This window comes from Homarus americanus, unplaced genomic scaffold (assembly GCF_018991925.1).
Source record: "Homarus americanus isolate GMGI-L3 unplaced genomic scaffold, GMGI_Hamer_2.0 scaffold32583, whole genome shotgun sequence".
Taxonomy (NCBI): domain Eukaryota; kingdom Metazoa; phylum Arthropoda; class Malacostraca; order Decapoda; family Nephropidae; genus Homarus; species Homarus americanus.
The window spans coordinates 13,852,045-13,877,044 of record NW_024713129.1 but is presented as its reverse complement, the minus strand read 5'-3'; the positions used below and the strand labels follow the sequence as shown (position 1 = coordinate 13,877,044).

Below are 25,000 nucleotides of genomic sequence, written 5' to 3'. Positions count from 1 at the left end.
TTTCAACGGATATTATTTTCACGGTGTTATGTAAGTCTTCTAAACGTTTCCTCTTATTAACTCACAAACTCTCCTAACTACACATGACCGATAAGAGATAAGAATTGTAACTAGAAATGTAAAGGATTAGATAGATATTTAGTAAAAAAAAAAACACGATAATTAGTGATTATCCATCGATTTAATTTAGCGGATGGTATTTTTGGCGAGACTTCAGACCCTTCCTATATAATTTTACTCACACCAACACTTCCGGTTGGTCACTGACGCTCTAGGCTGCAAAATTACACCCTTTTTTTTTCTAATTCGTTTTAATCAACGTTTATTGCCCTTTGAAATTCTTCTATGACAATTTAATTTACTAAATGCTACGAAGGTTAAAAAAAATAGTCTTTGGTGTGAGAGAGAGAGAGAGAGAGAGAGAGAGAGAAAGAGAGAAAGAAAGAGAGAAAGAGAGAGAGAGAGAGAGAGGTAAACGTGATGCAAAATAAGTTGTACGAGTGACAGCGTCTTTGTAGCGATACAGTGTCAAGTATATAAAAAAAAAAAATATTCAGAAACAACAATACAAATACAGGTATAGTAATTATTGACATGTTGGTGTAGCCTCAGGTAACAAATACAGGTATACAGGTTTAATTACAGAGCACAGGTACAGTTTTATTCATGAGAGATGCGTAGGTATTAGTGGTGGTGGTGGTGGTAGTAGTGGTATAATAGTGATGATGATGATAGTAGTAGTAGTGATGGTAGTAGTAGTGGTAGTGATAGTTCTGATAATGGTAGTAGTGGTGGTAATGGTGGTGGTGGTAGTTAATGATGGCCAACAAGACAGTCAGTATTTTTCCTCATTGACTTAATGCCTTCAGCCACTAATCCCAGGTGAGCAATGAGTCCCACACCTGATGATCCCTGTTCCGCTTTCACACCTGTGCTTGATTACCGCTCTGGGTGACGTTATGAAAGCAGAGACAAACACCATTACCTTGGGATACATTTATTATTATTATCTTCAACCTGACCTTTGAACTTTATTATCTATCTATCTATCATTCTTCTTATCTCCTTTATTCCCCCCTCTCTCTTTTCCTTCCTTCCTTCCTTTTATTTCCCTCTTTCCCCACCTTTTCCTCCCTCCTCCCGACCCCCCCCCACCACCACACACTTTAATCTAACAAAAGACACAACTAACCAAATCCTACTTTAACAAGGGCTAACAACCTAACAAGCACCAATCACCACCACCGCCGCCGTAACAAGGCAAACAAGACAACTAGATCAAGGTTAACCAATCACTATCGATTTATTGGTGACGTCACGGGGGTTAAAGATCCAATGGTTACTTCTGAAGGAGTTTTATTTATCGGTTATTTTATTGTTTATCGATTAATAAAAAAATATAAATTTCATATACTTTTTTTTATATTTTTTAACTGGACAATTTATTTTACTTTATGTTGTTAATTCGTTGGTGTTTATGTCTTTCTTAAGGTATATCTATTGTTTGGCTTTTTTATGACTTAATTGGTTTTATTTGTTTAACTTCACCAATTTGTTTAAAAGTTGTGTTGTATTTAACCGTGGAGAAGGTTCTTAACTTTTTACTTAACTATAAATTTGCTTTTAATTAAATATTATAACAAAACTGTGAGACAAGGAGGCCTATTAGTACTGGTCCTACTAGAACTGGGGCCTATTAGAACGTGGCCTCAGCCTCCCCCAATAGCCACACCTTCGCCGCCATTTTATTACCTTAAAATTAAATATCCTTATACAAAAGTACCTATCCTGGCTGTTTTGAGTTAGTTGAGCCGCAGATCTATGCGGCATTCAGTGACTGTTGCGTCATAGTCAATATCTGCAACTGTTGTCGGCTTTGGGACCGATGCTCTCGTTCCCCTGAGGCAAAGCAAAGCAGACCGAAGGAAAGAGGAGGACAGTCGATATCTCAACTCGGTTGTAACATAACTTCTGGGCTGCTGCTTCCGTTCAGATAACACCTCCGCTAGTCTGGCATAGAAGCCAGAACTGGGTCCTATTAGTACTGGAACCTATTAGTACTGGAACCTATTAGTACTGGGATCTATTAGTACTGGGATCTATTAGAACTGGAACCTATTAGTACTGGAACCTATTAGTACTGGGATCTATTAGTACTGGGATATTTTAGTACTGGAACCTATAAGTACTGGAACCTATTAGTACTGGAACCTATTAGTACTGGGATCTATTAGTACTGGGATCTATTAGAACTGGAACCTATTAGTACTGGAACCTATTAGTACTGGGATCTATTAGTACTGGGATATTTTAGTACTGGAACCTATTAGTACTGGAACCTATTAGTACTGGGATCTATTAGTACTGGGATATTTTAGTACTGGAACCTATTAGTACTGGAACCTATTAGTACTGGGATCTATTAGTACTGGAACCTATTAGTACTGGAACCTATTAGTACTGGAACCTATTAGTACTGGAACCTATTAGTACTGGGATCTATTAGTACTGGGATATTTTAGTACTGGAACCTATTAGTACTGGAACCTGGATACTGGGATCTGTGGTACTACTGGAACCTGGAATTAGTACTGGGATCTAGTACTATTAGTACTGGAACCTATTAGTACTGGGATCTGGGTATGGAACCTTAGTACTGGAACCTAGTACTTAATTACTGGAATACTATTAGTACTGGGATCTAATAGTACTGGGATATTTTAGTACTGGAACCTATTAGTACTGGAACCTATTAGTACTGGGATCTATTAGTACTGGGATATTTTAGTACTGGAACCTATTAGTACTGGAACCTATTAGTACTGGGATCTATTAGTACTGGAACACTATGGAACCTATACTCTGGAGAGTTATCAATCTGGTCTCCTCTCTCTCTCTCTCTCTCTCTCTCTCTCTCTCTCTCTCTCTCTCTCTCTCTCTCTCTCTCTCTCTCTCTCTCTCTCTCTCTCTCTCTCTCTCTCTCCCTCTCTCTCTCTCTCTCTCTCTCTCTCTCTCTCTCTCTCTCTCTCCTCTTTCTCTCCCCCAGCTATGTTTGTCTGTTCTGTGTCTCTCTCTCTTTCTCCCTCCCTCTCTCTCTCTCTCTCTCTCTCTCTTTCTCCCCAGCTATGTTTGTCTGTTCTCTCTCTCTCTCTCTCTCTCTCTCTCTCTCTCTCTCTCTCTCTCTCTCTCTCTCTCTCTCTCTCTCTCTCTCCCTCCTCTCTCTCTCTCTCTCTCTCTCTTTCTCCCCCAGCTATGTTTGTCTGTTCTGTCTCTCTCTCTCTCTCTCTCTCTCTCTCTCTCTCTCTCTCTCTCCCTCTTTCTCCCCAGCTATGTTTGTCTGTTCTGTCTCTCTCTCTCTCTTTCTCCCTCCCTCTCTCTCTCTCTCTCTCTCTCTCTCTTTCTCCCCAGCTATGTTTGTCTGTTCTGTCTCTTTGTCTGTCTTTGTTTACTTCAGGTTATCACAGATACACCTGCCTAACTGCACACCTGCCTAAATATTATAACCTTGACTCACTAGCATACATATGACTATTTCCTGTCATTATGGACACACCTGCTCAAGACCACACCTCAATAAGAACGCATTGTACACACTTCAATTATCACAGACTGAACAGCAGATGTCAGTTAACTCGTGTGCAAAGATATGCTGTGCAGTTCACAAGTTGTGTTAAGTCATGTACCTTTGACAAGCATTTGATCACGTCAGCTTTAAGTTGGAGTGTTTGCTTGGGGTGCTTGTGTGTGTGTGTGTGTGTGTGTGTGTGTGTAGGAAAGAAAGGGAGAAACACACACACACACACACACACTCCTGTTCCAACAAAAATATAACTATACTATCAAGATTGGAGTACAACATTGTCTAATCTAAGCAGTTCAGTCTGCTATTGACACTGAGGGTGCTATCACCGGTCACTGACACATAGGACAGAGGTTCATACACAAGCGACAATAACGGAGTAGGATATTCTTTAATGTTATATACGAAGTCAATGTGGAGTATCAAATTTAGGTTAAAGCTTCAGGAGATCTTCAACTTCAAGGCCTCCTGATTCAGTGTAGCAATGGGAAGATTCATGATACAATAAGTCAGGTGGTGTGAAATGTTTATCCGTGTTACAGTAAGTAGAGAGAGAAGGGGTGAATGAGAAAGAGAGATAGAGAGTGAGAGAGAGAGAGAGATGAGCCAAGATCATCATTAATAATTAACCTGCACCAGGTGAACATCTCCACATACCTCTTCTATTTCCATACTTTTCTTTATATTACATCACCTGACTTACCCAAACAATAACAGAAATAGTGACACTCGTTCACTCAAGTTCTTCAAAACATTCATTTCTTAAATTAACAATAATTTTTTCTGTTTATTTCAGAGGAAAACATTTGCCGACGGCTTCAAGGTTTGGAAAGTCTAAGTCGGATATGATCTACGAGTCCTTGCAGCCAATTACAACTGGGGTCTGAGACTTCCCTAAATACTGATAAGCTGAAACAGAAGCAGCGCTGTGAATTGTTTAACCTCAGGTGAGTGGTGGTGTACTGAAATTCCTTGAAAAACCTCGATCAAACCCGCTGAAACGTCAATAGAGCTGAAGTTACCATGAAATCACCAACAACAACTGCCCTTGGCCTCTTATTGGAAGCAAACATCATGACGTCGCAGGGAGACATGGCCACCACCACCCTCATGCCAACGGACCAATCACACACCTCCTACTCCCTGCCTTTAGTCAAGAACCACGACCCAGGTGAGTTAATATATATATGTATTTACGTTATATTTAAGGATTCTCCCTGTACCTCTGTCATTTCCTGTGTGGAATTATGTATGTAAATGTGTTTTGTGAGCCGACGTGACTACCCCAGTGAGCGAAGGATATTGTCTGAGTGTTTGTTTACATACTGGAGGATCTTGTGCTCTTATTCTTCCCGCCAAAAGATGTTAGCTTACTGTGTTTGGCGGGAAATTGTCAGCTGGCATTGTGCATAAAATACAATGACAGGGAGAAGAGGGGTCACTTAACAAGGAATTTCAGTGTAGTTACGGTCCAAAAGGGAGTGACAGGGAAGATTTTTACAGTGGTTGGAATGGAGCTATAGGTTAAGTTCAGTTAAGATAGGTTAGGTTAGGTTTGTTTAGCTTAGTTTATTTTAGGTTAGGGTTAAGTTAACTTCAGATTAGGTTACGTTAGGTTAAGATAGGTTTCGTTTAATTAGGTTAAGTTAACTTTGGGTTAGATTAGCGTTAGGTTAGCATTAGGATAGTTAAGTTAGTTTAGGATAGCGGAGGTTAGGTCAGGTTAGCATTAGGGCAGTTAGATTAGGTTAGGGTGACTAATCTTCAGGTAATTCAATTTACCTCGTGTACTGTGATGTAAGAAAGCATTTATCGGGTCAGAGGCGTCAATATTGTTCTTATGTTATTCCAAGTTAGGATTAAAACATATTACCCACTTTGTGATCACCTGATGACTTGGTCCTCCAGTTTATTTCACCTGAAGATTAAACTAACCTGACCTGAACCTAACCTAACCTAACCCAGATAACATTACGGTGTTTAATCATCAGGTGAAATAGGCTGGGTGGCTAATCTTCAGCTGACCCATATTATCACAGGAATCTTTGTGAACCTCGACTCTCGTGTTAAATAATAAACGTGTTTTGCTCTGTGACATTTACAGAACCTTTTTTTAAATATCAATTTTTACAAGACTGCAAGTGAAAGTATTCTGGGAACTTAACCTAACCTAACCCTTATTTAACGTAACTTAACCGTTTTTTAACCTAACCTAACCTTATTTAATCTAACATAACCTAACCTTATTTAACCTAACCTCCCTTGGTAACTTACATCTAGATAAATTTAATTAATTCTTCCCCCAGTTTCTTCAGTTTCGTCAAAGAAAAGAGAGAGAGAGAGAGAGAGAGAGAGAGAGAGAGAGAGAGAGCCACTGATGCTACGTTTTCATGTGGTGTAGGTGGTGGTAGTGGTGTAGGTGGTGGTAGTGGTGTAGGTGGTGGTGTGGTGGTGGTGGTGGTGTAGTGGTGTAGGTGTGGTGTAGTGTGGTGTGTGGTGGTAGGTGGGTGGTAGTGGTGTAGGTGGTGGTGTGTGTGGTAGGTAGGCAGGTGGTGGTGGTGGTGGTGTGGGTGGTGGTGGTGGTGGTAGTAGTGTGAGTGTGCAGGTGGTGGTGGTGTAGGTAGTGCGGGTGGTGTGTGTGTGGTGTAGTGGTATGGTAGTGGTGTAGGTGTGGTGGTAGTAGTGGTGGTGGTGGTGGTGCAGTGGTGGTGGTGTGAGTGGGTGGTGGGTGGTAGTGGTGCAGTATAAATGGTCGCGCCAACACCTATTCATCATGCGCCTGACACACCCCCGGTCTCATTATCCCCATGCCTGGCACCAGTACCTCGCCAGTACGTTTTATACACCAATACTCTTTAACGCACCCTCGTTTAACGCACCCAGTACCTTAACGCAACTCAGTACCTCGTTTAACGCACCCAGTACCTCGTTTAACGCAACACGTTAATACCAGTACCGTTCTACAGTATAGTTTAACGAACCCAGTACCTCGTTTAACGCACCTAATACCTAGTTTAATGCACCCAGTACTTAGTTTAACGCAGTTTAACGCACCCAGTACCTCGTTTAACGCACCCAATACCTAGTTTAACGCACCCAGTACTTAGTTTAACGCACCCAGTACCTCGTTTAACGCACCCAGCCGTTTAACGCACCCAGTACCTAGTTTAACGCACCCAGTACTTAGTTTTAACGCACCCAGTACCTCGTTTAACGCACCCCCTGCCTAGTTTAACGCACCCAGTACCTCGTTTAACGCACCCAGTACCTAGTTTAACGCACCCAGTACCTAGTTTAACGCACCCAGTACTTAGGTTAACGCACCCAGTACCTCGTTTAACGCACCTAGTACCTCGTTTAACGCACCCAGTACCTAGTTTAACGCACTCAGTACATCGTTTAACGCAACCAATAACTCGGCTACCATCATGACAAATTACACACACACACACACACACACACACACACACACACATCAACAAAGCAATTGACCTCGGGCTTCGGAGAAGTCTTATACCATGGCTTACAGACTTCCTCAGTGACCGACGCCAAGCTGTACGCTTCCGAGGGGCTGTCTCCACCTTTCAGTCACTCACCTGTGGCGTCCCCCAAGGCACCAAGATGGGACCACTCTGCTTCCTTATGCTCATCAATGATGCCCTAAGAGAAACCCCTGCTCGCTGGAAATATGTCGACGACTCCACCATTGGGATCAGCGTCAACAATTCTGCTCCCAACTATACCGCCCTTCAGGATTTATTGAACAGTCTCCAAAACTGGGCCACCAACAACCATGTCACCATCAACCATACCAAGACCATGGTTATGCACATCAACCTCTCCTCCGACATTGTCCCTCCTCCTTCCATTCCTCTTAGGTCCGAACACACTCCAGGTGTAGATTCCACGAAGCTCCTCGGCGTCACCATAGACAACAAACTAAATTGGAAACCACACGTCAGTGAAGTTGTCAAATCCTCCAGTTTCCGTCTCCACCTCCTCCGCCGACTCAAGTCCCTCGGAGTTCCTGCACCTGAGCTCCTCAGTGTTTTACAACATTCATACTTCCCAAGCTCACCTATGCCTCCCCACCTGGTCTTCCTCCCTAAATGCCACACAACGTAAACACCTAGAAAAAGTGCAAAAGAGGGCATGCAAGATTATTCTCTCCCTTCCTACTCCACATATCAAGAAGCGCTCAACACACTGACCCTTTCGACTCTCACTGACCATCACCACGACCTCATCTGCAAATTTGGTAAGAAGCTTCTACACCATCCTCGACACCGGCTCCTACTACCACCTGAGATCCCTAGTCCGAGAATTGCTGTTCGACACCACAACCGCATCCAGCCCATACGTGCACGAACTGATCGCTATAAGAACAGCCCAGTCCCAACCATTGTAAAAATTATCAATAACTTGTAATAAACCAGTGTATTCACTCCCAGTAAACACTACTTCCTTGCACTGTCACTATGTTGAAATGAACTGTAGTTTGAGCTTTTCCCCATCTAGTTATTATATGTCTTATTTGTATCACTTATGTTACTTTGTATATTATTTGTAATTCGAAACCCATTCCCCAAATATGTAACTGTATATTTTCAGCCTTCTGGCTGCCAAGCTCTTTCAATAAACCGTTAATTATTATTATTATTATCATTATTACTCACACACACACACACACACACACACAGACACACACACACACACACACACACACACACACACCTGCACCCTGTTAAGTATAAGGGGTTGGTGTAGTTAAGTTGGCCGCCGCTGTCAGTAATGGCGCTGTTTAATGACTCCCTGGTGGCCTGTTACCTGATGGTATAATGGAGGAAAGAGTTTATAATTTATTGGCGCTTAATATATAAAGTTTACGGTGTTAATGGTGTCTTGTGGTTGAAGGGTCTTTAAAGGTGTCTCTCTCTCTCTCTCTCTCTCTCTCTCTCTCTCCTGATGTGTCTTTCAGCCTTACGTCAGTAATTGAACGGAGGATGGAGAGGTGTGTAAGTTAATTACGGTCCCGAGTGTCCTCTACACACACACACAGACACAGACACACATACATAAAACACACACATATACACATACATAAAACACTCACATACAAAACACACATATAAAACCTACACACACACGCACACACACACACACACACAGAAAATGAAAAGAAAAACACAAAACAACACTTGGCAACTGACCATTAAGTGTTACCAAGTCCGAGTGGAGAGTCATGTTACCCCAATGCTTCTGGTTGGCAATACTGAGTGCCAGGGCCAGAAGGTATTATTATTGGTGTCCCTTAAGGTAGTAACACAAACCTAATCTAACCTAACCTGACCTAACTGACCTGACCTGACCTGACCACCCAATCAGGTCAAAGTTGAGAGTATGACCCTCTCGTCCCTCTTTTTCTACCCTCTCCCTCTTATCCTTCCTCCTCTCCTTCCCTCTCAGCAGATGATTTCTATAGTAGAGAAACCTAACACTCGCTCAACCATTTATCTTTTCCTTAAAATGTGTGCAAATCCTTCCTGAGAGAGAGAGAGAGCGAGAGCGAGAGAGAGAGAGAGAGAGAGAGAGAGAGAGAGAGAGAGAATATTGATACATATCCTAATCTTTGTTCAACAGGTTTTACGTGCATATACTCTCTCTCTCTCTCTCTCTCTCTCTCTCTCTCTCTCTCTCTCTCTCTCTAGACAACGAGCCAGAGAGAGTTACACACACACACACACAGATGACGTCACGGCTGCCAAGGAGACGCTGACTACTTGGTCTTAAAATCGATTCCTTCCCCACCCTTCCCCTCCCTCTCTCTCCCCTCTCCCTTTCCCCTCTCCCTCTCCCCTCTAACCACTTCCGGTGTCCCTTACCCTCTCCCAGGTAGTTTGGGCGTGGCTTAACGACGCAACAGGTAGTTCAAAGGCATTGTTGGGTTGTTTCACGTTGAATTTTAGGTGGTCGTAGTTTGGAATGACGGTAATGGTAGTTGTGGTCGTAGTTTGGAATAACGGTAATGGTAGTTGTGGTAGTAATGAAGCAACAGGTGTCGTAGTGAAGCAACAGGTACAGCAATGGAGCAACAGGTGCCGTAAGAAAGCAACAGGTGCCTAACTGACGACACCGTTACCTTCATGACGCAATAGGCAGCTTAACAAGCCACCAAAGTAGTTTAGGCTCTGTTTGGGTTGTTAAAGGTTGAATGAGATTTGTTAGGGAGCTATGGTTATTAGAGCTCATTAGAGGGTTGTTAGGCAGCTATGGTTGTTAGAGGACATGAGAGGGTTGTTAGGCAGCTATGGTTGTTAGAGGTCATTTGAGGGTTGTTAGGCAGCTATGGTTGTTGGAGGTCATGAGAGGGTTGTTAGGTAGCTATGGTTGTTAGAGGACATGAGAGGGTTGTTAGGTAGCTATGGTTGTTGGAGGTCATGAGAGGGTTGTTAGGTAGCTATGGTTGTTGGAGGTCATGAGAGGGTTGTTAGGCAGCTATGGTTGTTGGAGGTCATGAGAGGGTTGTTAGGTAGCTATGGTTGTTAGGTTAGGTCAGGTTCCTTCCCGGGGCATTGCTGGTCTCTGGTCGTGTTACGTCTGTTATAGCAAGAATCACATGTTAGTTTTAACTTAATCATTATTAGTGTTTTTCTATTAAACTCATCATGTCTCCTTTGTCATATAGTTATTATATAATTTGTTGTCATTATTACTTTTATTACTTATTGTATTATTCATTTATATACTATTATTGGTCGATATTATTATTATTATTATTATTTAGTCTTGGTTAACAACTGAACTATCTTATTCAGCTGTGATTGGTTAGGTAGTTTGGTTGGATAATTTAAAAACAAAAGCCATGATTGGTCGACAAGCCCAAAATTATGAACCTAATTCTTACAATAACATAGTCCTAATTATCCGTAAACTATCGTAACTACCATCGTACTTAACAATCTCGGCAATTTCCTCTCTAACTGCCACTGTTGTTTGTTCATTTTTATTATTACAAATGCAATTATTTTGGCGCGCAATTTGAGGTAATCAACACTAACGCTAATGATAATTCCTACCAAAGTGATTAATGTCTGTCTCTGTCTATCTGTCTGTCTCTGTCTATCTGTCTATCTGTCTGTCTGTTTGTCAGCATGTGTGGACAAGAAAGAGAGAGAGGCAGACAGACAGAGACACGGTGAAAGGTCGTCAATAGAAATGAAAAGTGCAGACTTGGCGCTGATTGGTTCAAGTGTTGGCACTAAATATTGCTCGACACATGTCCTCCCCTGATTGGCTAAATTGTTTCCCTCGACGGTTAAACGATTTTTTTTTTTGCGGAATTTAACGGTTTCTAACGGTTCCAACGGAAGTGACATTTTGTACAAGTAATATTAATGACCATTTTCTGGGTTAATATAACAATAATTAACATAGCCTAGATAAATATAGCCTAATCTAACATGACATAACATGGGTTAACTTTATTTAACATGGCGTAGGGTTAACAACATCTTTATTTAATGTAGCCTACAGGTTAACGCAGGTTTAAGTTAATATAGGCGAAATTAATACAGTGGTTAATTAACATAGCCTTAAGTTAAAATATTAGCTTAAATTAATATATTCGAAACTAACTTAGTCTTTAATTAACAGTCTACGTTAACTTAACATAGGCAAAACTAACGTAGTCTTAAGTTAACATAGTCTAAATTAACACGTAGCGCTAAGTTAACATAGGCAAAACTAACGTAGTCCTTAGTTAACACAGCCTAACTTAATATAGTTGTAATCTGGGTGAAGAACAACCACAATAAATAACAATATAAAAGTGGTCAACCCATTCTCGCCTCTGATTGGCTGATGGCAATGAGTTTGTGAAAATGTAGTTCAGCCATGTTTTGATTGGTTGTCAGCTGAAACAGGGAACATTTTCTTTATTTGGATTGGTGGGAGTTTGCTGAATGTTGATTGGATGGGAGTAAATCATAAATCATTGGCTCATGTCACCCCATTATGATTGGTCGTTGAAATGTGCGCATGTGTGTGTGTGTGTGTGTGTGTGTAAGTAACTATGCGTGGGCGTGTGTAGGCGTGTCTTTACAGTTAACTCACTTACAAAGTTTGGAAACTAAATTAGTTATTCCTTGTTAGAGAGAGAGAGAGAGAGAGAGAGAGAGAGAGAGAGAGAGAGACTGTTGGTAACATCCATTCTCTCTAACTCAACATCAACAACATCAGTCTGTCTATACATAATCACCAATCTGTTTATATACACAACATAAACATCAACATCGAGACAAACAAACATCATATTTTTTTTCATTTATTGGGCACTCCCCTACATCCTTGTGTAAGGTGAAGCGCAGAAGCGTTTACAGCGCCCAACAGGGAAGCATGCTAAGTTCATGCTTGCCTTATGTCTCATGAGTTAAGGGCGTAGAAGCCTGAAGAGTCAAGGGCGTAGAAGCCTGAAGAGTCAATGGTTTATGTCAAAGCAAGTTATTGGAAGCAGGTACCTACTGTGCTGCTAGGTGAACAGGGACCAAGGGGACTAGGAAGTGTGTCCAAACAACTTCCGCCGGCCCGGGAATCGAACCCGTGACATCTTGCTTAATTATTATTCTCCATTTAATAACGTTTAGGTCAGATCATCACAACAATCTATGGAACAATAACAAAGACGAAGTTCAACCCAAACGGTACTCTCAGCGTCTCTGTTGACTAGTTAGGTTAGGTTAGGTTAGACCGCACGCTACAGCAGCACCAAGTTTCCTCAGTAAACAACGAGAGATCATTAAACTTTCCGTATCTCTAAAGTAAGTTTCCTATAGTACTTTTAAAATTTCTTTCTCACAAAGTTTTTCTCATGTATGGCTTTAGTGTTTTATCTTATTTCTCAGTTTATTGGTCACACAGTTTATTCATTACGTTAGTTTTATTTAAGTTTAAGTTTACTGATTTCCTGCCTCAGTTCATGTATATAGCACAACTCAGTTCTTACGGCGTGTATGGATAATACAATACACTGTTTTTTTAAGGAACGCGGAAGAATATTCTGTTATTCTTTCTCGTTTCCCTGGCGGATGGTGTTGGGTGTGGCGCGGTGGGGCTCTAAGCCAATCAGCACGTTTGTAGCACAGCACTGCCACCTAAACGGCTTGTTTATTTATCGCTGATAGGCGGAAGTCTGGCTTCGCTACCACGGCCTCCTGGGAAATTTATGTCATATCCAGTGTGGTCCTGTTGAGGTGTGTGTGTGTGGTCGCTGTATCGGGATCATGCGTCAGCGCGTCATTGTAACAGGATAAGACGTCAGGGAGTCGTTGTATCGGGGTCAAAGGTCATCTTAAAAAGGTCTTGACCACCGAGAGAATATCTTGAGCCGGTGGAAGTTGTTTGGACTTACTTCCTAGCCCCCATTAGTCCCTGTTCACCTAGCAGTAAAGTAGGTACCTGGTGTAAATCGAAAATTGCGAATTCGTATTCAGGGAAAGTTGTTGGAGCTTCCAATAACTTCATGACATAAACCACTGACTCTTCAGGCTTCTACGCCCTTAACTCGTGAGACATAAAGGCAAGCATGAACTTAGCATGCTTCCCTGTTGGGCGCTGTAAACGCTTCTGCGCTTCACCTTACACAAGGATGTAGGGGAGTGCCCAATAAATAAGAAAAAAAGAATATCTTGAAGGAAATAAATTAAAATGAAAAGATGAAAGAAAATGAAGAAAAAACTAAATAATTATATGTATAAAACACTTCACAATTTATTTCACAGTATTCCAAGATGACATTTACAACAATAATTCACAAAATGTTGTATAAAGTCGCGAAATTCTAAACCTAACCTGATAAAATTTTTTGAAGACGTGGGAAATAATCTTGTCAATAAGTTGCGAATAATTTTAGCAATATTTCGCGAAGATCTTGATAACACAGCGGAAAAAAAGGTATTACCCATTTCCCATGAATATTCAACCATTGGCACTAAATCGCACGAGAAATTGACAGAAAGTCGTTCATTTTCTGCAGAAATCCTGACCAGAAGGAATTTATTGGCAGATAATCTGGTTGTGTTGACAGCGAAAAAAAAATCTTATTTGGTCTGTGAAATGGAAAAACAGATTAGTGTGGAAAGCTGTTTATATATCCATCATGGCTTAGGCGGCGACAGGGCAACAGGAGGAGTGGGGTGGGGGGGGGGGGCAACCTTGGTGAGAAGTGCTTTATAAATGTATGCACTATTGGGCGAAGACGAGCGCTCGTTCGTCTGGCAGTAGCTGTTATCCGATATATCCCCAATATGTTATGTGGCATATGCTACTTAAGACTCCAACTTCACACTGTGGCTTCAATAAAACAATTAAGACTTTTGGGGAAGATTACAATATCATATCTATTATATTTTGGAGGGAATTTAATACCCTACCAATCATTAGAACTTATTTTTTACATCAACATCAAGAAATTAAAGAGGTTCTCATAAAAACTTAAGTTATGAACATTTGACAATCCTTCTTTATGGCGTAAGGTAAATGTATCAGCTAGATTATTTTTCTCTCCTATAATAAGAATAAAAAAAACTAATATCTGACAATTTGTACCCAGATATACCCAACAGTCGAGATGCTATAAGTTCACTCCCTCGAGAGTTGAAACAAAAACACATCAACATCTCGGAAGTTGGAGAAGATTTGTAAACACGTTGCATATGTTTTTCATTTTATAATATAACTTCCGTAATCCTGTTAAAGAAGTGTGTGTTTGTGTGTATGTGTTTACGAACAGGTGGTGATGGCATGCTTGTCTTCCTGCAAGGCCACTCAACCAGCGTGTTGTAGAGTGCTCGGATGTAAACAATAACAAAGACAGCTTGTAGCCACTCAGTGAGTATAGTGCCTGAATGTAAACACTGGCAACGTTCTCTTAATGCTGCTACACATCGTGTAGGACATCTAGTGTAATGGTGTTATAAGCGACCAGGACATCTGAAGATCAGGCACCCCTGCTTATTTCACCTGATGATTGGGCACCACAATATTACCTGGAGGGTTAGGTTAGGTTTAGTTGCTTAATCATCAGGTGAAATAAGCTGGGGTGTCTAATCTACAAGTGATCCGACTAAGATAACCTAACGTAACGTAATAAAGACAAACCAAACCTAACCTAACCTGCGTCAATATTTCTATCTGTTTTCTTTTTGTATTTTCCTCTCACTTTCTACATCTCCCTTTCATCGTTGTCTCCTACTATCCCCCCCCCTCCTTTTTTGAGTGTCTCTGCTTCCTCTTCATCCACACTGCACGAAACAGGAAGTGAAGATAAAGAATAAAGGACGTGATAAGGAATTTTAAGGGGGAAACTTTCAACACTCTTTTGGTCACGAGAATTTTGATAATACTCTCTCTCTCTCTCTCTCTCTCTCTCTCTCTCTCTCTCTCTCTCTCTCCACAGCACACCCCCAGATAATTGTATCCTCCAGGTAAATACAGAACTTGTGGGACCCAGGTGAGGTAAGGACTAGGGAGAGTGACGTCACACATTACCTCCCCACCACACACACACACACACACACACTCACACACACACACACACACACACCACACACACTCTCACACAACACACACACACCACCCACCACCTCTCTCCTCCCTCCCATCTCTTTCTCCTTTCACCTCAACCCCCCCCCTCTCCTCACCCCCACCCCACCCCCCTCTCTCACTTTCACCCTCACCCCCCTCTCTCTCTCACCTCACACCCCCCCCTCCTCACTCCTCACTCCCTCAGTTCTACCAGAGAGTGTCTGCACACACACTTCACATGGTACACAAATACCTACATAGATACACACATCCTTCTGGAACAAACATACGTACATACATACACACATCCTTCTGATACACACATACGCACATAGATACACACTTTCTCTGGTACACACATACGTACATACATACACACATCCTTCTGATACACACATACGCACATAGATACACACTTTCTCTGGTACACACATACGCACATAAGATACACACATCCTTCTGATACACACATACGCACATTCATACACAAAGTCCAAGGTGGCAGTATCGCTCGCTCGCTCACACACACACACACACACACGCACACACAATATTTTTACATTAATAATAATAATATTAATAACGCTCCCAGTGCACTAGAGTTCAAACGATGCTCGTGGGGGTGACCGTTACAACCGTTACCAACTCCTGGAAATTGATTGGTGCAATTAGTTCCGCCTGTGATTGGCTAATGAAAACCAACCACCAGTCCAGAAGACAAAAGGTCGTACTAGCGGGTAATTTAGATACTTTTGTGGAGAGTAAAGGAACTGTGCCATCTTGATCTGATGACGTGTGTGTGTAGGTTAACCCCACCTCATTTCAATTCAAGATTACCGACTTCGTTTTAATCTTCAATAAAGTCATCTCTCTATAATAATATATAACACGATTATATCACCTTTATATATAATCCACCGGGTGTAATACATATATTTATAATATACTACACAACGCAACACTACAGCGCATGTGTAGTATAAATGTACCCAAACGGTAGAGTCTTTGCCACTAGTACGCATGCACGGTGTGGAAGTAAACAAAGGAGGGGCAACAAGGAGGTCTGGGCCTGCGTGGGTCTCAGTACCTTGGGTGTAAATAGGTGTACCTCAGGCGTGTTTCACCTTAAATGGAGAATTTGTAATTTGCCGCTGAATGGACCGGCTAATACTTGTAAACCCACGTTAGGCGTCGAGGAAAAAGAGAGAATATGGAGAAGAAAGGAGAGGAGGAGAATGATAGAAGGAAGGACATAGAGAGAAAGAGAAAAAAGTTGGACGAGAGGGAGAAAGAAGGAAGGATATATATAGGGAAAAAAGTAAAGCAAGAGAGAGAGAGAAGGAAGGAAGGAATGATATATATAGGAAGTTAGAAAGAAGGAAGTAGAGCGAGAGAGAGAGAGAGAGAGAGAGAGAGAGGGGGGAAGGTGATAGATTAACACCAGGATAAAGGACGATAGATGAAGGCCTAAAGATAAACAAAGAACAAAGTGAAAATGACGACTGAAACCTTACTTCCTTACCTACCTTCCCACCTTTCTCCCCCTCTCTCACTCCCCTCTTTCCTTCTTCAGTCCTTCACCTTCCTTCCCTTCTTCCTCCCCCACCTGTTGCATCACTTAAGCCAACTTCACCTTGACTTCAACCTGCCACAGTCTCTAGAAATTCTTTATATTTTTAAAACTTTTCTTTGAACGACAGGTTATCGGGGGTCTATGAAAACAGACAGTCGCAAAGGATGAAAATCAAGAGTCGATACACAAAATTTGGTTCTTAATAGTAAAGGGAGGGAGGAGATAAGTCCCTTTTGTCTGGAGTTTGGCGTTGGGGCATGGGGAAATAAGGGCGGTGATTGGTGGGGACCGTGATGACGTCAACACTAAAGGGGATGGGCGATTGGTCGGCGCGACAGAGGACGTTATATAATTTAGCCCAAAGTCTTGAATTCGTTTTTCCCCGTTAATCTCTTGTATTGAGATGTTTGTGAGATAGTTCTAGTCAGTAGAGAGAGACAGCGAGAGAAAGAATGATTTAGTGGGAATAAAAGAAGTGAGTTAACATTATTTAAAGGATTCCGTCAGACATTAGTGGAGTGCTGGCTCGCGGCTCAAGGGATCGTGTGGCACAAAGCGTGATAAAGTAAAGTCATACTTCGTGTGATTTCGCCGCCTAGAAAGAGGTTCAGGGGGATGAAACACTCTTCTTTCTATTATTTACGCGAAAAAGAGCAGCCAGGGACCGACTTGCCCATAAGACCACGACAGCTACACACAAGGCGAGAATCCCGAGTGTACACCGGCTCTTCTCCCGCCCAGCGTTCACGTGTGAAAAGAAAAAAAATAACTTTTTGCTTTCTATCTTAAACTAATGCCGAAAATATTTTTATCAATAGTAAGAATAAAACTCGTCGACTGAATTCCTTAAATATATAAAATAAATTGTTGGCGAGAAATAAACGTATTCGTGAATGCAATTACTGTACAGTACTGGTGTTATTGTTGTGTTTTAGAAACTTCAGGTGAGTGATTCATTAAATACCTGTAATTAATACCTTCATTTATTAGTACACGGTACATACATTTTCAAGGAGTAGACAGATAGACAGAGACAACATCTCCTCAAACTGTGGACGAGAGGGGGGAATTGGTTTCCGCGCAAGAGGGACATATGGGTCACCTATGAGACCCAGGAGGTGTATTGTATTTCAGTGGCGGTAATTAATTCAGGTAAATTCACCACCAATTTCTGCCACGTCCATCAGGTGTGTGTGTGTGAGTCCTTTGTGTGTGTGTGTGTGTGTGTGTGTTATTACTGTATAGCGACGCTTCTACGCAAAACTCTTTATCAACAATTTATCTATGGACAAAGACACACACACACACACACACACACCATGAAAACCTCCTCCACCACTGACCTCATCTGATTATTATTATTATTGTTTCAAAAACTCATAAATCTTCCCTTTAAATCCATAAATCCTCCCTTTAAAAAAATCCTAAAACTCACCTTTAAATCCCCACCAAATCCATTACCTAATTCACCTGTTTTGTTTTGTTTTGTTTCAGCAGAAGTCTCCAGCCTGCAGTTAGGTTACATGGTGCTCAGCCTGGTGATAGTGGCTGTGCTGGTGTTAGTGGTGCTGGTGTTGGCCAAGTACTCTGCTAGGTCCATTTTCTCCAGGGTGAGTCCATTTTGTGTTGTGTGTAATAATAATAATAATTAACGGTTTATTGAAGAGCTTGGTCAGAAGGCTGAAAATATACAGTTACATATTTGGGAATGGGTTACGAATTACAAATAATATACAAGTGACATAAGTGACACAAATAAGACATATAGTAACTTAGATGGGATCAGCTCAAACTACAGTTCATTTCAACATAGACAGTGTAGGGAGCAGTGTTTACTGGGAGTGAATACACGATTTATACATGTTATTGATAATTTTACAATGGTTGGGACTAGGCTGTTCTTATAGCGATCAGTTCGTGCACGTATGGGCTGGATGCGGTTGTGGTGTCGAACAGCAATTCTCGGACAGGGGATCTCAGGTGGTAGTAGGGCCGGTGTCGGGGATGGTGTAAAGCTTCTTACCTTTGCAGATGAGGCCGTGGTGATGGTCAGTGAGAGTCGAAAGGGTCAGTGTGTTGAGCCTTCTTGATATGTGGAGTAGGAAGGGTGTGTGAGTCCGTGTGTGTGTGTGTGCGTGTGTGTGTGTGTGCGTGTGTGTGTGTGTGTGTGCGTGCTGTGTGTGTGTGTGTGTGTGCGTGTGTGCGTGTGTGTGTGTGTTTTCATCTCCCTGTCTCTCCAAATTAAAACCACAAATGGACAGTCTTATTAAATTGTACAAAATTCTCACCAAACTAAAATTCAAAACCCAACTAACTCAACATAATGGGATTTAGTCCAAGAGGAACTGTCCAATTGAAGTTTTGTCCAGTGAGATTTTTGTCCTTAATATTGTTTCCATGTATAATATTCACAACAAATAAGCAAACAAATACAGTAATAATGTATAATAAACGATAATACAACTACATTAATTTAACACTTCAGACAAACACACAGATTAACAATTAAACTTAGGCATTATTAACTCTATACCTGTAGTAGTGTACCTGTATCTAACCTGTACCTGTAACTAACCTGTACCTGTATCTAACCTATACCTGGATCTAACCTATACCTGTATCTAACCTGTACCTGTACCTGGATCTAACCTGTACCTGTAACTAACCTGTACCTGTACCTGTATCTAACCTGTACCTGGATCTAACCTGTACCTGGATCTATCCTGTACCTGTATCTAACCTGTACCTGTATCTAACCTGCACCTGTATCTAACCTGTACCTGTATCTAACCTGTACCTGTATCTAACCTGCACCTGTATCTAACACTGCCTGTATCTGCTCTGCACCTGTACCTCACCTGCACCTGTACCTCACCTGCACCTGTATCTAACCTGTACCTGTATCTAACCTGTACCTGTATCTAACCTGTACCTGTATCTAACCTGCACCTGTATCTAACCTGTACCTGTATCTAACCTGTACCTGTATCTGACCTGCAGGACGTGGAGGCCGGACTTGTGTCATGGGGTCGCAAAAAAGGTTTTGAAGGTCAAACGGCTATTATGATCTCCCACTCTCTACCTGACCTCTCCAGATCAGTCTCTCAAGAGCAGCTCCTACCCCAAGATACCAAGAAGGTGAGTGAGGACCCCAGGAGTGAAAGTGACCCCAGGTGTGAAAGTGACCCCCAAGAGTGAGTGACCCCAGGTGTGAAAAGTGACCCCAAGAGTGAGTGACCCCAGGTGTGAAAGTAACCCAGCTGTAGTGATGATTAGCAGAGAGGAGGGATCACCTGTGGATTAGCCCCAATTTATTTTAAGTGTCGATTAAATACCTAAGGGGGTAGCCGGGTAGGTTAGGTTAGATTAAGTTAAGTTAGGTTAACCTATCCTAACATAACTAAACGTAACCTAACCTGACCAAACCTAACCTAACCCCCCTACTCCCAGATAAGTCATAAGTGTTTAACCATCAGGTGAAATAAGCTGGGGAGGTTAATCAGGTGAAATAAGCTGGGGAGGCTAATCAGGTGAAATAAGCTGGGGTAACTTATCATCAGGTGAAATAAGCTGGGGTGGCTAATCATGAGGTGAAATAAGCTGGGGTAACTCATCAGCAGGTGAAATAAGCTGGGTAACTCATCATCAGGTGAAATAAGCTGGGGTAACTCATCATCAGGTGAAATAAGCTGGGGTAACTCATCATCAGGTGAAATAAGCTGGGGTAACTCATCATCAGGTGAAATAAGCTGGGGTAACTCATCATCAGGTGAAATAAATAAGGGGTAACTCATCATCAGGTGAAATAAGCTGGGGTAACTCATCATCAGGTGAAATAAGCTGGGGTAACTCATCATCAGGTGAAATAAGCTGGGGTGGCTAATCATCAGGTAATCCAAAACTTAATTTTTAGTTCCTCTCAACAAAAAAAATAATAATCACCATTCTCGTGTACTACAACTTGTGGCCTTCATTAGAACCCGAGTCGAACCCGTGATCTACAGGTGCCGCGTCAGACAACCCTACCCACTGTGCCACAACGCCACGCTACCTTCCAGCGGCAACTCTCCCAGCGTCTTCACTTGGACAGCATTGAGTTTTCTGTGTGTAACCTTGAGAAGAAGGACGACTTGGGGCATCTCGCTCTATTATCCTTATTGCCAGTGTCTGCGTAATGCATATCTGCTTAATATACACACACACACTTGACCTACACAGACTTAACGTAAACACACTTGACATACACAGACTTAACGTACACACACTTAACATACACATACTTAAAAATACACACACTTAACGTACTTAGCAATATCCGGCATCTATTTCTGGGTTAAGTATACGAATATAATTGGTTAATATCTAATAACACACACACATGAGAAATATACATTAAAATCCCAATCCCTTTCACCTAATAATCCTGCTAACTGTCCAGGAAATTATGACCGCAGCTGTACAAAGTTAGATCAGTACTTTTTGGGGATGTGGTGTTCTTACATATGAACGGAGCTAATAACCCTGTAATGATCCTTGAAATGTCTCTTATTAGGTCAAATAAAAGGCTTGATTTTTTCCTTCCAATTCAATAACGACTAATAACGACTCCTTATACTGGTCTCTCCTCTATAGCCTGAATTGTACCATAACGACCAATAACGATTCCTTCTGTGTCTTCTTTAGCCTGAACTGTACCGTAACGACAAATAACGACTCCCTATAACTGTCTCGCCTCTATAGCCTGAACTGTACCGTAACGAGCTGATGCGACAGTCGTCCGTGGAGAGTAGCGGTGCGGGAAGTGACACCGAGGCCGTAGGACAACTTTCCTTCACCCTTAAGTACGACCCTGGTATTGAGGGTCTGGTAGTCAAGGTAGAGGATTACAACCTTTGATTTCCATCCTAATTGTTTTTTTCCCATAACCCATTACAATCCTCTTCATAACGTAACAAGTACCCACGATCCTCTAGACTCACCCACACCTCCTCCTTGGCCTCCTACAGGTTCTACAGGCCCACGACCTACCAGTGAAGGACGTAAGTGGCTCATCTGACCCCTACGTGAAGGTCTACCTCCTCCCGGATCGCAAGAAGAAGTTTTGTACCAAAGTCCACAGAAGGAACCTCAACCCAGAGTTTAATGAGGTGTTCGTTTTCAGGTGAGTTCAGGTGAGGGGGAGAAGGGCCAGGTGGAGGGTAGGTGAGGAGAAAGGGCAGGTAAGGGCCAGGTGAAGGTGGAAGAAAAGGGAGAAGTGAAGAGCAAGTAAGGGAGAGGAAACAAATGGAGACACGGGAAAAGAGAGAAATAGACAGAGAGAGAGAGAGAGAGAGAGATGAAAAATAAAAACACAAACAAACAAACAATCAGATAATACACAGAAAACACTATACAAACAAAAATTATAATCAACACACATCACGACCATGTTCCTTAAGCAATGGATGATGGCGACCCCAAGAATAAGTTCTAAAGATGTTTCCTTCCATATTGAATTGGACATGATGCCCCGTTTTCTATATTTAGATCGCCTGATTTAGCCCAGATTGCGCGACTATACTTGTATTTGGTCGAGGTATAAATAAGCTGCTTTGACTAGGACAGGTGTGAGTGGGTTGGGGGGGGGCTATTCTTCAGGTGATCTAAAAGCTGTGATACAGGATGTCATTATTATCACCGACTTAATTTTTCATCACTAAATATTTAACTTCAGTTCCTGGATGGTAGTTGAAGCGCTGTTGTCATGGTTCCCAGGACGCATAAACAAACAGTTGCCAGTTACCGTTTTACCTCACAAGCCTCCCCTCTCATCTCGACTGGAAATGAAAAAGAATCAGTGATAGATCAAAGAAGTATTTAGACACGTGAATCTGAATCATTCTTACAACAAAACCTTTAACTTGGGTTTGTTTAAGAATTAGGTCAACATACAGGTTTAACTCAACGAAGGAACTTGGGTGATTAATTAATACACTCGTGTTCTCCTCCCTAGTGTGAGTTGGCCAGACCTCCGGGACAGGACGCTGCAGTTCAGTGTGTATGACTTCGACAGGTTTAGTCGTAATGATCTGATTGGTCAGGTGGTGGTGAGGGGCGTGGCTGATCTCTGCCATCAAGAGACTGAGACAGGTACATGATGGATATCCTTAATGCCAGACAAGTGAGTACCAGACAATACCAACCTAACCTAATCTAACCAGATAATAAACATTTACTTCATTTAAATGTTAATTACGCTGCAACCCAAGTTTTTAATCACCTTTATATACATTTCCTCAAGAATATAGACTACCATTACCATTTCAACAAGTGACAAAAAATACTCATAAAAAAACAATTGGCTATTATCATTTACTTTTCTATTGCCGACCATCATTCATTATTCCCACATTTCACAATTACCAAGCTTTATTATGTTCTTTTCTTGTCTTCTACGTAAGGTTATAAAAACATAAAACATAAGAATGGAGGAAACTGCAGCGGGCCTATTGACCCATACTGGGTAGTCCCATTTACACCCAACCCCTATTGCTCATATATCCATCCAACCTATGTTTGAAGCTGTCCAGCGTATTACATAAGAACATAAGGAGTCTGCAATAGGCCGGTTGGCCTGTGCATGGCAGCTCCTGTCGAGAGCTACTACCACTCTCTATCATCAATGAATCTATCTAGCCTCCTTTTGAAACTTTCCAGAGTTCCAGCACTTACTACAAAGTTGCTAAGCTTGTTCCACTCGTCCACCACCCTATTTGTGAACCAGTTTCTTCCTATCTCCTCCTAAACCTAAACTTATCAACTTAAATCCGTTGCTCCGAGTCCTATCCTGCTCGGATATTATAAGAACTTTATCTATATCCCTTTATTGATTCCTTTCACCCACTTAAATACTCCTATCATATCTCCACTTTCTTATCTTTCTAGGGAATGCAAGTTAAGTTTCTTTAACCTATCCTGATATGGAAGGTTTCTAAGTCCCGGAATCATTTTCGTCATTGATATCCATTCTATAATAAGGGCACCAGAACTGAACCGCATAATCGAGGTGCGGCCTGACTAGCGCAAGATATAGTTGCAATAAGACCTCTGCACTCTTATAACTTACACTTCTAGATATAAAACCCGATACTCTGTTTGCCTTATTTCGAACATTAACGCACTGTTTTCTAGGCCGTAGGTCCGGGCTTCTAAGTACCCTGGGTCTCTTTCACAAGTCGACTTCTCTAGGTTGATGTTGTTAAGGCTGTATACATTGTCAGTATTTGTTTCTTCAATATTAAGTACGCTGCACTTGCTGGTGTTGAATTTCATTTGCCATTTTCAGACCACTGCAGTTTATTTAGATCCTCCTGTAATGCATTTGCATCCTGCCTGAATTAATCTGCCCCCTATTTTGGTGTCATCTGCAAACTTGCTTATGTCTGCTGATCCCAGTATCTAGATCGTTTATGTAGATTATGAACAAGAGTGGGCCTAGTACAGCCCTGGGGAACCCCACTGGTTACACGGCCCCACTCAGATTTAACACCATCTACGCTGACCCTCTGTGTTCTATCGGTGAGCCATGATTTTATCCAATTTAAAACTTTCCCCTTGATACCATGAGCCTTAATTTTTCTCAGAAGCCTCTGATGCGGTGCTCTGTCAAATGTTTCTGCTAAAGTCGAGTTAATGATGATATTTGGTAACTTGTTCCACTCGTCCACTACTCTATTTCTAAATCTAAATTTGTCTAATTTAAAACCATTGTTACGAGTTCGCTCCTGGTTGGATAGTTTGAGTACCTTTGTAATGTCCCCTTTGTTCAGTCCTGACTTCCATTTATACACCTCTATCATATCGCCCCTCACTCTACGTCTCTCGAGGGAGTGCAAATTAAGATTCTTTATTCTGTCTCTGTACTCAAGGTTCCTAATGCCCAGGATTAGTCTTGTCATTCTCCTCTGTTTTGTTAGGTTGGAAAGGACATGTAAAGTGAAAAAGTTCCTATATTCATCGGGACTGCCATAGAACGTGGTATCCCATTCCTGATGAATTATTCCAACGATCCCAATGGGAAATTCGATCCACCGGGACTACCTCAGGGTCTGTAGGCGTCTCTGAATACACACGGAGGTGATCCCGATCGGTTGGGTGATGTAACGATTGTGGATACGGCCACAAACTGGTGGCATTCGGATGTGTTGGGTGTGACTTTCATGGACACAATTACATTTTCTGTGGTCTTTTAAATAGCTTAACTTGTTTTTTTGTTGATGCGTTTAGTA

General features: G+C 41.8%; 1 protein-coding gene across 1 annotated transcript in view; it reads left to right on the top strand.

The window, feature by feature from the left end:
- The window catches only part of LOC121867772 (synaptotagmin-10-like), a 24,391-nt gene extending 1,159 nt beyond the window's left edge, over nt 1–23,232 (top strand). Inside the window, exons 2-8 of the mRNA XM_042367858.1 lie at nt 4,377–4,751; nt 18,228–18,343; nt 19,734–19,871; nt 20,738–20,896; nt 21,474–21,608; nt 21,740–21,894; nt 22,726–23,232. Of these exons, the coding sequence (XP_042223792.1) occupies nt 4,604–4,751; nt 18,228–18,343; nt 19,734–19,871; nt 20,738–20,896; nt 21,474–21,608; nt 21,740–21,894; nt 22,726–22,870 (996 nt within the window). The 5' untranslated portion in view covers nt 4,377–4,603 and the 3' untranslated portion in view covers nt 22,871–23,232. The remainder of the gene's footprint in view (nt 1–4,376; nt 4,752–18,227; nt 18,344–19,733; nt 19,872–20,737; nt 20,897–21,473; nt 21,609–21,739; nt 21,895–22,725) is intronic.
- Nucleotides 23,233–25,000: the final 1,768 nt, after the last annotated feature.